Here is a 14479-nt window from a genome sequence, read left to right as displayed (position 1 = left end):
CAGTTCCTGCCTTAGCATCCCTTGATGATGGACTAAAAGCTATAAGATGAAATAAACCCTTTTGATGATGGGTTTCCCACAGCAATAGGGACACAGATTCACCAGTTTGTTAGGCCAACACTTGCTTTCCATTTGCACATAGTCATCTCTTTTTCTCTCCAACTCAAGTCTGTTCACTCATGTAACAGATTTCCTCAGATTTCCCCACAGATCTTGTCATCTTTACTTGAATATCTTGGGTACCATTGGTCAACTCTCAGTAATGGTCAAACTGCACAGCTTGGAACAGTTTAAGTTATCATTGCTAATAGTTTTTATTTAGGACCTATAAGATCTAGCTCCAGCTGTTTTATTGTCCAGTTTTCTCCTAGTGTTAACAGTGCTACAGCTTGAGTGCTGTGTTCCTTGGTCTCCTGTCAGGGTCCACAGAGGCTCTCTAGTGAGAACCTCATGGTCAGAGAATCTGGGCTCGCTTTACCCAGCAGGGCTGCATAACGGGATAATTTGGCCATGGGTGTGGTTACCAGGTGTTTTGAAGGGACTACACTTGGCTGTACCTTGTGCCTTGATCTTGATAGGGGGAGGTCTTTTGCTATACCCCTTGGCATTGTATAAAAAGCCCCTTTGGAATAAACCTTGAGGCGACTGGATGTTGACCCAGGGCCTTCCCAAAGCTATCCTGTGTTTCTGCCTTTCTTATCATTGCCTTCTATCTTTCTATCTAATACTTCCTCATTCCTCTCTCCTCCCCTCCAAGAGCCCTTCAACAGCTGGACTCTGACAGATTCCCGCAGCCTCTACACTTTCCTTGAGAAGTCCTGTGTGGCGTACTTGTTTTCATCAGCAGTGGTGCTGCTGTTTATTTCCATTTGGGTCCTCTCAGCCTTCTCTGTCATTCCAATTACTTTCTTCTCTGAACTGCCTTCAAATTCAGCTTACCTGGCACCAAGCCCTTGGTTGCTTGGTCCACTGACACTTTCTGTAGTTACAGTAGCTTGCTTAGGAAAACATTAGCAAAAACAGGCATCACTAGACAGGGAAATGGGGACATGAGTTTTGTTTTGCTTTTGCTGTTGACAGTAGTACTGTTGTGGACATGTATTATTACATCCTCATTTTTCTTTTCTACAGAATATAGACCATAGGATAGATTTCACAGGGTTGTTTTGAATAATAATTAAGATAATATATTTAACATAAATCAGTATAGTTTTGGTGATATTCAGAATATACACATTATAAGTTATTTGTAGCAAGTTTTCTTGTCAGACTATCTTTTGACTGCCAGCTGCAAATAAATTATGATTAATTATGAAAGCTTGGCCATTAGCTTGGTCTTATCTCAAAAATCTCAACAATCTCTTATAACTTAAATTAACCTATTTATATTAATGTACATTCTGCCATGTGGCATTACCTTCCTTCTATCTTGCACCTCCTGTTTCCTCTCTGTGTCTGGCTAGTGACTCTGCCTTTCTTCTTCCCAGAGTTCTGTCTCTGCTGGAAGTCCCGCCTATACCTCCTGCCTAGCTATTGACCATTCAGCTTTTTATAACACCAGTCACAGCAATACATCTTCATACAGTGTACAAATATCCCACAACAGTTATTATTATTAATTAAATAATTAATCAAATTGTATTTAATTGTGCAATCTCTATCTAGTTTGAAACACAAAGCATGCCTATACACTGTTAATACTGTATGCCTTTTATGGGAATCAAGGAAGGAAGGGAGCTAATAATGTTGCTTTTAGCTTCTGGGATCCCTACAAAGTCATCTAAATATCCATACACTTGGTCAGATATGGGATTTTTCTAGTTGACCCAGGATCTTTTACCTACTAGGCAAGTACCTTACCACCAAGTTACATCCTTAGCTCATAGGTTTTTAAAAGTTGTGACTGGACAGCTATAAGGAGTGGATAGCAGCACATCCTGGAACATGGCTCTGAAGGAGGGTCAGCAACTGTGCCCATGGCTACTATCTAGGTAGCTGCTAAAAGTAACGGATTGGGGAAACGAGGTTAAAGTAGTGAGTCTTCATTTCCAGTGGGAGGTGGTGTTTTTTAAATTTTTTTAAATATTTATTTAGTTAGCTTTTTTATTGCTGGTCTTTGTTTTGTTTTGTTTTTTTGCTAAGGGTAAAAGGAGATGCTAGGAAAACCGACGCTGAGGGTGAACGTGTTCGTCTAGTTAAAGTTTCCTCGGTGGCAAGCGGTTTTCAGTGTCTCATCTTTGCCAAACTTGCAGCAAAATCTCTGTTGAGCAAGAATGAAAACCAAGAGACGTGAAATAGTTCACCATGGAATCCTAATTCCCAGTCTAAGGCCCGGAGAATGGAGTTGAATAGTGAATCTGAAGGAGGCAAAGGAAGCTTTTTAAATGGAGCTAAGTGTAAGACATTGGTAACACAGAGAGTTACAGACTCACAGAGGAGAGGGGAGCACTCTGACTGCCTTGTCTTTCTTCTGTCTTGGAGAAGAATAACCATGTATGAAGGGCCGGGGCTGAGTTTTTCCGTTATTTGGCAAAAGGAATAATTCACGTTCCGTCAGTGGCAATGAGTCCTGTAAGGCTCTGCGGAGGGGCTCCATGGGAGCTAAAAGCAAGGGCTCTGTGGCTTTGTCAGTCTCTGGAAATTGGAATTAAAATTAAAAGTAGTTCAACAGTTCTAAAAGTCAGACGGAACGCTATGCTCAGCACGCAGCGTACAGTGTCCTGGGCTATTGTGTGAGATGCTGGATCTGGTCCTGTTAGCACTTCACGATAACAAAAGCCAAAAAGAACTTGGTCCACAATTAATATTCTGTGATGCTATGTCATTACCAATATGCCCAGGGCTTTAACTGAGCAAGTTTTTGTGAACTTGTGTTATCCTTTTGATAGCTGGGGTCCATATTCTTTTTTCATTGTGACTGTTTCCCCGCCTGGATGGAAACTTCTTGTTAATGCCTCAGTGTTACACTTTCTAAGTTGGTACTGAGGCACACAGAGGGTTGTTGACCACATATGAAGTGCACTATGGAAAGATTTTGTAAAACAGTGTAAGAATAGCCATCTGAAATCCATGGGTACACACACAGTTCCAGGAAATTTACAACAGTGGTTGTGATTTAAGTATCTGAATACTTGTTTGTAATTTTGATGGCTCCTAGCAAAGTTTTGTGAATGTGGACACTACATCTGTTGAAATTGTGGTCTTAATTTAGATAAAATAGACCAAGAAAGATAAATGGTGGGCATGCTTGTGGGTGCTCTGAGAGGCCCCATGGAAACGGGGCGAGTGACCAGTCCTTGACTCCAGGAGGGCTCTTGATGGTGTGTGTACCAAAGCAAGAATAGGGAAGAGGATCCGGGAAAGTGCCTTGCGGAGTGTACCAGAGTCTTTTGAAGCCTCATCAAAACACATAGCAGTGGGTTCCACTTGAGAATTTCTAATTCAAGAGATGGAGAGGGGCCCAAGAATTTGAATGTCTAAGGTCCTAGGTGATACTTATGCCAATCTTGCAGGTCTAGAGACCCCCAAAATAAGAATTATTCTCACGATTCATTGTGCAGAAGGATTACCTTGGAGAGTGCAGAAAATCTCCATAAAGAACATCTTGTGGGACTCAAGAGTCATTTATTTAATTAAATTTTTTTTTTTGGGCAGTTGGGGCTGGAGAGACTGCTCATGCACTGACTGCTCTTCCAGAGGACCCAGGTTCAATTCCCAGCACCCACATAGCAGCTCACAACTGTGTCTAACTCCAGTTCCAGGGAATCTGACACTCTCACACAGATTACATGCAGGCAAAACAGTAATGCACATTAAAATAAGAATAAATAAGTCATTTAAAAAGTTAATTTTTTCTTTTATTTATGAGATTATAACACACTTTTGTAATTTATTACTTCTGTTTCTCCCTTCCAAATACTCCTCTTTGCTTTCTTTCAAAGTCATGGCCTCTTTTTTCATTAATTATTATTCATGTATATGCGCATATACATCCTGCTTCCTAAACATACCCTGCTCAGTCCGTATAATGTTGCTTGTGTGTATGTTTTCAGGGCTGACTATTTGGTGCTGGATAATTAATTGGTGTGCTCGTCCCAGGAGAAGACTGTTTCTCCCTTGCTCAGCATTCCTTCATTGCCTGTAGTTGTGTACAGAGGGTTGAGACCTCAGGGGCTTTCCCCTGTTCACTTTGGCATGTCTATTAAAAAGCCCTTTAGGGATTCTGGTCCTTCAGCCTCAAGGATACAGATCTAAGGCGTTAAGCCATAGAAGCATCTCCAACTAGATTGTGAGTTCTTCATGTTTTTCATGGTGGAGTTCTAATCTTCCTTTTAGGGTAAGAGGAAAATCGCATGGAAACATTACAGTGGTTTTAATGGCTTAATCATACCACAGGCTAAATTGCATTTCATAAAAGCATGATGTACTGTGATATGACAAATGGTTAGCAAAATCTGATCTCACCTGCTATCAAGTAAACCAAATCTTTTCAAAGGAGACAGTAACATGTGATGGAAAAAGAACAGACTTTTAAGATGGATATTTATAATGCTTGGGCAAGTTGTGATGGTTGATTTTCTTTTCTGGAAAGAAATAGTGATTCCTGACTCACACCGTGAAGAGTAAGAGTGTGCTATGTGTCAGACGTATAGTGTAGATTCTGATGCACTGGGAGTGTTAAATAAAACAAAGAGGAAGGGGAGGAGTGTGAAGTGAATAGGATCAAAATACATTGTATCCATGGATGAAATTCTCAAAGAAGGAGCTTTGGTCTGGATGCAAGATGAAGGAAAGAAACTATGTTGAAAAGATATTCTGATATATGGGTTTCAAAGACAGTTTCGAGATTATGGATGCTGTTCACTGGATCTAAAAGTAAATGTAAAGACATTCTTTTCTAACCACCTTGAATGACAAGGGAATCTTAGTGTGAAAGACTGAATCTTACTGGGGGTGGGGACAGAAGGAATGTGGACAGAAGACAGGAGGTCACCATGGAGAGAACACTGGCTTAGCAACAGAAAAAATGGTGGCTGTCATCCGCGTCCTACATTCTCAGTGTTTTGAACTAGGTAGGTGCTGGATCTGCTCCCCATCGACTAGATGTGTACTATTTCATGTGGTTATTGTAAGATTAAAGGAGTTCATGTATGTGAAATGCTTTGGGCTAGGCCTAGACATAGATAGCCTGCTGTCAACAAATCTAATAATCTAATAATAATACATAACTGATTTTTGCATGCTGAATTATGCCAGGCATATCCTACTTACTATCTGTAATTCGTTAAATAATCTCATTTCATGCAGACACTGGAGGCTCAGTGCTCAGCAATTTGTACAAGGCCTGTAGTTAGCAAGTGGCAATGCCAGAACTTGAAGCCAGGCCAATTAGATCCCAATGCCAGGCCTTTCCTGGTAAACCTCAGCCCACAGTCTTTGTCCTTTTCCTCTCATAAGGCAAATACTCTTGAAAAAGCTTTCTCTGAAGTCAAATGATATGACTGTGTGGTGGATTTTCTTTGAAATTCTGTCCAGGAAAAACACTGAAGTTGATGAATACAAGCTCCTTCTGAAAGGTATAAAACATTTGAATATAATGTGCCAAGCAGCACAATTTCCAAATGGATGCACACCCTGAAATCCACGCTTGCTTTTGTATTATCCTCAGTGAGTCATCTGGATCTCCTCACTGCCACCAACCCCAGATCATTCTGCATATCCCAGCCTGCCTGCCTAATGATGTTAATCCACATGTGGGAAACCCAGGAAGAAGTCTCCATTTTCAAAATTGTTTTAAAAATCAAGAAAATGACAAAAACTTAGAAGACTCTATGAACTTTCTAAAGAAAATAAACCCAAAGTAAAGAGGCAGAGACTAATGTATTGGTCTATGTAATAAGTATAATAAAAAAGGCTTTTTTGGGGGAAAGAGAAAATGAATTAAATACTTAATAATATGTGTAGCAGAGGTTCTGTGTGGATTATAAATGATATTTTTGAAAACTTGAAAAGGAAGAGTCCAGTAAGAAATGTGGTGGGCAGACATACCTTCGGGACAAACATCCATACACATAAAATAATTGTTGGAAAATTAAAAAAAGAATAATGGCATATGTCCTGCCAGATGGTGGAATGCACATAAGTCAGCATCTAAATCAGTGGTTCTCAATCTGTGGGTAGCGACCCCTTTGGAGGGTCAAATGACCCTTTCACAGGAGTCGCCTAAGACCACTGGAAAGCACAGAGAATTACATTATGATTCAAAACAGTAGCAAAACTACAGGTATGAAGTAGCAATGGAAATAACCTTATGGTTGGGGGTCACCACAACATGAGGAACTATATTAAAGGGTTGTAGCATTAGGAAGGTTGAGAGCCACTGATCTAAAAGGTTATTATGAAGATAATGGCCAAATAAATTCTTCAGTAGCAGCTTAATGCACAGATTTGCACACATTAAAATGAGATGCACAGGGCAGAGGAGGTGCTCAGTAAGAGCAGTTGTTCTGCATGTGAGAGGACCTGAGTTTGAATCCCCAGCACTCAGCACAGCTGGACATGGCTGTTGGTTCTCGTAACCTCAGAGTTGGGGGTGGGAGTAATGATGAGATTTCCAGTGCTTCAGTGGATGGAGGCCAAATCATGCACACACACACACACACACACACACACACACACACACACACGCAGCATTAACTGTGTTATCAAAAAAAAAAAAAGTTAAAAGGGGAAGGCTTTAGGAAATTTAAGGGGAGTGGCAGGGGGAAGTGAGGATGGGTGGTGCATGTGATCATATTTCATTGTATACATGTGTGAAATTCTCAAAGAATGAAAAGCAAAATTGGGCTCCCCAAAGCTCACTGGCAGCAAGTCTAGCCAAAATGGAGACTTCTAGTTCAGTGAGAGACCCTGTCGCAAGGCTAATAAGTCAGAGAACAGTAGGGAAAGACACTCAATGTCCTGCTCTGGTCATCACATGTGCATGAAAGGGCATGTACAGACACAGTTATGTGCATGCACCACACATGTGCACCAGGTAGCACACACCACACACAAATAATAAATAAAGTGACATGCAGGTCAACTGACAGGATGCTGTGTGTAAGCTTGTGTACTACTAGGCTTATAAGTGAACACACAGAAATATTCAGATTTGAAGAGAAAAGACTGTGAGTGGGGGAAAGCAGTGTTGGATTTATACAGTGGAATAAGAGATGTTAACTTTTCTAAAGTTCAGTTTTAGAGTGTTTCAACCATAAAGTTTTAATTTTCTGTAGTACAATGTAAAGTGAGCAATGAGAATGGACGTGACAGAACTGTCTTCCTAACAGTTTTTATATAAGTTATATTGCATCTCATTTTAATGTGTGCAAATCTGTGCATTAAGCTGCTACTGAAGAATTTATTTAGCCATAATAATAATCATTTAGATCAGTGGCTCTCAACCTTCCTAATGCTACAAACCCTTTAATACAGTTCCTCATGTTGTGGTGACCCCCAACCATATTTTTGGGTGCATAGAAGTGATCAAAGTGTCAATCAAAGTATATGGTTCTGTGTTGCTTGCTACACTAAATTTGAGCCAAGAGAACCATTTGTATACATAAATACTTCTATTGCTCATAATCCCCTCCAATGCCCCCTAACAATTTGCATAATTATTGAAATTCTCATATATTCTGGAATCCATGCCTCTTGCATATTTTATGCTATTTTCATATTATATTTTGTCTACTTTTTGAGCACTTAAAATTGTGTTTTTGTTTCATTCTTTTGCATTAAAAAGAGTTATGTCAATGTGCATTAAAAACTTACTTTTAGTTCAAATCTAACTGTTGTTAATTACATATGATTCCAAACTTTTAATGTTTTCTCTCTTCTTTTCCTTTTAGGTAAGTAACTGATCAGGGACATGAAGAACTGGCATTTCAAATGACAACCATGTTGCAAAAGGTATTTCTGGTATTTTAATGTTATTTTGAAGGAATCTGATCAAAAGACACAGGGGCTAGAATGTAACTGATTAAAAAATCTTGCAGATCAGATGTAACGATAATATCATTAATCATTTTAAATTATGAAGTAAGTAAGTATGACAATCCCTCTTTCTGTGTTGAAGCAGTTACTATCGTTATAATATTAGTATTATGTGGAAATGGAAAGAGAAATTGTCTTTTCCTTAAGATTCATTTCTGAGAAATGAAGGAGGAAGCTGGCTGAATGTAATAGCTAGAATTGGTCACTCTGGGATTCCTTCTGTACCCAGCTCTCATTTCTGTTAGGGTTTATTTTCTGGGGCCAAACTGTCCTCAAAATTACTCATTGCTTGAAGCTTGCTGACGGGAATATTTGATTCTGGATAATTAAATTAGACTGTATCCATGTGGAGACTTCTCCAGGGGAAGAAATACATGTGTAAAATTTTTTTTGATAAAGGAAGATAGATGGAAACAGGGAACATCATACAGAATTATATAGAGGAATCATAGGGTGTGAAATTCCTCAGTCTGGTGCATCACACATGTGATGTTTGGAATTTTGTTCTTTTTAAAAGGCGTGATCATATCCAGGAGAATTTTTTCTCTAGAAATAATCTTCAAAATATTGTGGAACCCATCTCAATCTCATTATGGAGAAAACTCTCTACATTATTAGCAATTAGACTGGCTGCATTATAATGTCACAGTGTTTGTAACCACGCAAAAGACCAGTGGTGTTTTGACTATTATCATCATGTGTCATCCCTTCTTACAGGATTAATAACTAAATACAAATGACTAGAAGATGTAGGGGGATACAGAAGAGGAGAAGTGATCTGTTTTCTTATAAAATACCATTTTAAAAAACTTCCAGTTTTGCTGTTCTTGTAGAAGTTTGAGCAGGTGCCACCTAGGAGGCATTATCTGAGGAGAGGTGTTTGAAAAAAAATTAGGAAATAACTTCACGCAAAAATGTTTGATGAACATTTATTTAATCAGAATACATTTCTACACGTTGCAGGCATTACTTTATTAACACGTTCTTGACAGTTTTATTATCATCGACAACAAGAGAACACTGTTCCACTTGGGCTATTTTACGGAGGGTAGCTATCACTCTGTCTTGCTTTATGATTAGTAATATTTGTATAAAGATGTGACAATACTGTTTGACTTACTTGAAGCTCAAGTAAGTGAGGCTTTCCAGTGTGAGTGGCAGGTGGGAACTGGAGAGAGTCCCAGCAGGGTGGTGGAGGGATTTTTGGTAGATTTAGTTTTTTGTTTTTGTTTTTGCCAGAGCTGAGGACCGAACCCAGAGCCGTGTGCTTGCTAGGCAAGCGCTCTACCCCTGAGCTAAATCCACAACCCCCCTTGTGATAGATTTGGGGATTACCTTGTCATAACTGTACTGGGGGGGGGGGCGGGGAAAAGACTCTGGAAGGCTGGCCCACTGACTAGGGGAGCTTTATCCTTTTGTTCTATGATTCTCTTTCCATGGGAGAAGTCTCTCAGTTCTAGCTTGTGTCCTTGACCTCTATTTAGGATCTCAACTTTAGGTGTATGTCCCTGATTCCCATATGAGAATCTCTTTAGTGGTGTGTGAAATCTAGTCTAGTTATACAGGAGAAGGTAGTAAAAGGAAATGAAAATAATTAAGAAGGTTAAATGTGCAACCATGCGGGTCAGATATAACATTCATAGATAAAAGGCATACCTAACTTGTAAGAACTGGGAGAAAATACTAAAGACTAAAATTTTCTGATATTAGTGAAGAGGGTAGTCTGCATTGACATGGTTACTGATATACATATTTTTTGATAGAGATAACAAAAAAAATTTCATGTACAAGTAGAGATGCCAGTTTGTAGCTGCACGTAAATCAGATGTAGTCCTTGTGACATGTCCCGAAGTAATGGCACATTGACCTTTCATTCTACCCATGAATAATCTGTTTGAACTTTAGGTAACTACATCTTACAAACTGTACATTTTCTGTGATTATTTTCTTCTGAAGCACGTACATTGTTGCTAATAACGATAGAATTAAATTTGTTTGTCTTGATTGATTTAAGTGTTTCCAACCAACAAATCAAATGGGAGCTCTCTAATTTTCCCATTAAATATAATTAGATGTAGCATCTCTATGATGCCATAATTGCATTTTCCATCTAGTTTTTTGTGTCTAGAGAAAAATGATACTCTTATTTTTTATTTTTTTCCTGCTGTTTGAGGTTAAAGGCATTTATAATCTTCATTAAAACTTGTTCTTTCTTTGTTGTGGAATAAAAAGATAAATTAAAAAATTCAGTAAGCTAAAGATCACCACTTTCTCTTATAAATGGAAAAAGAACAGAATTTTTTAAGAGGAGTGTTTATTCTATGATGAGTTTTTCTTTATCCTACATGGGACCCCAACCCTTTGTTGTGAACCTGTGTAGAAGAAAGAATTCAGAGAAAGCAGGGACTGGGATGAGATCTCAGTTGGTGGCGTGCTTGTCATGCACACACGAAGACTTCAGTTCCCTCACCACCACTGCCAATGCCACAACCACCAACAAGAGCAAACTCAGCACTCAACTATGTGTTTGATCCCAGCACAGGAAGACACCTACAGGTGGAATCTGAGGCTCACTGGCCAGCCAGTAAGGTCCAGGTTCAGTGAGGATGCTGTCTTAAAAAAAAAAAAAAAATGGTGGAGAAACCATTGAGAAAGACATACAGTATCAACCTCTGGCTTCCATGTGCAGGCATATGCACACATGAACATGTACACACACAGAGGAACAAGTATACACACACACACACACACACACACACACACACACACATCTACACACACAAAATGGAAAAGAAGATCTCAGGATCTGACAAAGGAAACAAAGTTTTAATGAGTTTATTGATGGCCTTTTTCAGTGTGAAGGTCATTCCCCTGACTCACCACAATTACTCAACTCCTGTCTGTTAACTCGTCTAAGAGGAACTAGTGAAGAACTACTGTGTTGGTCTTGTGGTTAGTTAGACAAGGAACCACAGTAAGATTTGTGTTACTTGTCAACAAATAGTCAAATATGCATGTCCCTTTGGGGCATATTAGAAGGACTTTCCCCACAGACTTATATGAATATAGCAGTCTTTGTGTCCTGAATCCACATACTTAGAGCAAAGCATGGGAAGAAAGTATGACCTCAGCCTGATCAGAGGATGGACACTGGAAATACAGATCTCATGCATCTGGCCCTCTTCGGTTTGCTCAGCTGTGGTTGTTCAATGGTGCAAAGAAAACATTATTAGATGCTAACAGCTTTCAGAAGTGCTTTTTTTAAAAAACAATATTTATTTATTATGTATACAGTGTTTTGCCATGTGTGCCTAAATGCCAGAAGAGGGCACCAAATCTCATAGATGGGTGTGAGCCACCATGTGGTTGCTGGGAACTGAACTCAGGACCTCTGGCAAAGCAGCCAGTGCTCTTAAACTCTGAGCTATCTCTCCAGCCCCTCAGTAGTGTATTTAAACATCTCAAATAATGGTAAGAGTTGCAAAGGAAGGGCCCATCTCAGGGAAGCTTTATTTAGCTCCACAGGGCATGGTGACCTCTAGTTCCCAAGAGCAACTAACTCTCAAGTGAGACTCAGGGGAGGGGACATTCATTGCAGATAAGGGCAAGTGTGCTCTTTGTGGGTGTGTGGGAGCCAGGAGAGAAAGAGAGAGAGAGGGAGGGAGAGAGGGAGAGGGACAGGGAGAGGGAGAGGGAGAGAGGGGGAGAGGGAGAGGGGGAGAGGGAGAGAGAGAGAGAGAGAGGAGAATTTTGCAGATGGATGAAAAGGGACTTTAAATAATCCAGCTTAACTTTTTGGCAAGGATCCAGTGCATTGGAAATTCTTCATTAAAATAGGTTGTGTAGTAGGAATCTTAAAAGTCTTATTAATAAAATCAAACCCGAGGCCAGGTATTGGGGTGAATGCTGGAATATCAGAGAAGTAGAACAAGCCACAGTTTCCTCACCTTGCCAGTTCCTCAGCTGGTCTTATTTCCTCAGACTGCAGCTTCTGAGTCCTCTACATGAATCTCAGCTGACTTGTGTTACTCCAAAGCCTGAATGCTTATCTAGCCAAAATGCTCAACCAAATGCTTAACTAACTACATGCTTTACTACTCAGTTCCTGGGCCTCACGCCTTATATACCTTTCTCTTTCTGCCCGCACTCCCTGGGATCAAAGGTTGGGTTTCTGGGATTAAAGGTGTGGGTCACTAGGTTTAGCTGTTTCTAAAGTGGCCTTGAACTAAGAGATCCGGCTAGCTCTGCCTCCCAAGTGCTGGGATTAAAGGTGTGTACCACCACCACCCAACTTCTGCTATAGCTTGCTCTTCCCATTTCCTAGCCACCATTTTTGGCTTTGTTCTAGTGGCTGTCTGTTCTCTGACCCCAGATTTGTTTATTTCGGAGAACACACAGTATTTCAGGGAACACAATACCCACCACAAGGTTGAGCCTCCCAGATTTGAATGCATGGATTTTTTTGTCCAGTACAAGTAGCCAAATACTGGGGCTTCAAAAGGAACCAATTACCTTCTGTTTTCCTCACCTTGGAAAGAGAGTAATATATGGAGGACAATGTCCTCCTGAGAAATCTTAGAGGCAATGTTTGAGAACTGTTTAAAAACAAACTACTCTGTTTTTAGAGAGAGTTGAAAACATCGGTTTGCACTCCCAGAATAACATCATAATTGACAGATGCCCAAGCCAAAGATTTTTGTAATTTTAAGAGTTTGATTTATTATTTACTGCTGTTTTTTTTAAGTATACGTATCCAGAGGGTAACTAACTTACATAATATTTTTTACTAATTTTGTGCACAAAAGAGAGCTTCGTGATGAAGAATTTTCCACTTGTGCCATTAAACCAGATCTCTAAACATTGAATTTAGGAGCATCTTCAAATCTTAGATTTGGAGACCAAAGGTGATCAACCTTATTTTAATCTCAATCCTTTGATGCTCAGGGCTGTACTCACATTCTCTCTGTGAACCTCAGGGTCAGCACTGCCCACTGTGCTCCGTGCATCCCAGTGTTGGACTTTCTTTGCGTTCACATTTTATTTTTATTTTCTGCCGCGTCAAATAAAATCTGCACAGGAAAAATCAAACTGGACAAGTTGAAGGTCATCAGTGGGGTGGAAAAGCTGAATGAATAAACAACATTGGATTAGCAGGAGATACGTGGAGAAAAATAATAATGGGAAAGTACTAGTGAATAAAATATTATTTGTTTTAATAATACAATACAAAATCATTTTTAAATTTTGCACATTTTAAAATTTCACACTTTTTTTGGTGTGGAAATTAATGGTATATACCTTAGATATGTGGGAAAGCAAGATGGAGGGGTTGGATTCTTACTTCAAATGAGCAGTCATTAGATCATCCACAGATGAAGGTTGCATTGATTGCATGGGCTAAATTATTCAGGCTCTAAGATCTATTACATTTTGTGTGTTTCTAGATCTGTTACTTTTTCTCAATAGATACCTGTATAATTGTCTAGAAGTGTGTTGTTAGCTAAACTTGTATACATTTGAGGCTGGGTTGGAGTGAGTGATTGATGAATACTGTTTGAAATCCAGATACAAATGTTTAGTGTCTTGTCAAAAAGTCAGATGTGAACAACATCCTTCTTACGGTAAGTTTTCCTTTCCAGTTAAAGAATTTTACAGAATGCCTTGTTCTGAGAGTGTCAGATGTACATTAGCATCCACCAGGAAGAGATGCTGGGTTTATCATAAATCTTTATCATGTTATTCTTAAATATGAAGTCAATGTTTGCCTTGTGTTTATGAGACAGGGTCTCACTATATAGCCCAGGCTGGCTTTGAGTTTATGATCCTCTTCCCTTAGCCTCTTCAGTGCTGGGATTTAGTGTATGCTCCCATGCTGGCTCAGTACCATGCGTGTACCACCATACTGGCTCAGTACTGTGTGTGTACCACCATGCTGGCTCTGTTCTGGGTGTGTATCACCATGCTAGCTCAATATAACCTTTTTTTGTGATAAAACATGTAATATTATCAATTCGTTTAAAGCCAAGTACCACACTGTCATTTTCCCATTATGCTGCCGGTGGCACCAGAGAGAAGCTAAACTTACATTACTCTAGGTAGCTCTGACAGCTCATTCAAGTTAAAGAACAGGAAAAATGGTATGAGAGCCAAGTAGTTGGAGAATTATTTAAAATAGAAAAATAGCTTAAGCTTCTGAAGCGAGCGAGCTAAACATATTTCTGTTTAATTGGTTGCTGTGCAAAAAAACTGTATTCTTGATTGGGAAGTAAGGGTATGACACATTAGGGTCATAAAAACAGAAAATGCTTGTAGTTCAAAATATTTTTCTCTTTCTTGATGAATATTCTGAAGTGATATAATTAAAAAAAAATCAAAGGAGAAAGCTGCTATGGGGCTCTTAAACATAGTTCCTTTTGATGAACAGATGAACCAAACCTTGAAT

The 14479-nt window shown here is 39.4% G+C and overlaps 1 protein-coding gene across 2 annotated transcripts in view; it reads left to right on the top strand.

The window, feature by feature from the left end:
* Positions 1-14479, top strand: part of Ank2 (ankyrin 2) — a 582948-nt gene that overhangs the window by 159024 nt on the left and 409445 nt on the right. The window contains exon 2 of one of the 2 annotated variants that reach the window (XM_036190294.1): positions 7893-7953. The exons of the other annotated variant lie outside the window; for it this stretch is intronic. Coding sequence (XP_036046187.1) covers positions 7933-7953 — 21 coding nt within the window. The 5' untranslated portion in view covers positions 7893-7932. The remainder of the gene's footprint in view (positions 1-7892; positions 7954-14479) is intronic. 2 annotated transcript variants of the gene reach the window in all.

The sequence above is a fragment of the Onychomys torridus genome, chromosome 6, assembly GCF_903995425.1.
Source record: "Onychomys torridus chromosome 6, mOncTor1.1, whole genome shotgun sequence".
NCBI classification, from domain to species: Eukaryota; Metazoa; Chordata; class Mammalia; order Rodentia; family Cricetidae; genus Onychomys; species Onychomys torridus.
Note: the sequence above shows the minus strand (reverse complement) of the source record. Positions and strands in the feature narration are given on the sequence as shown.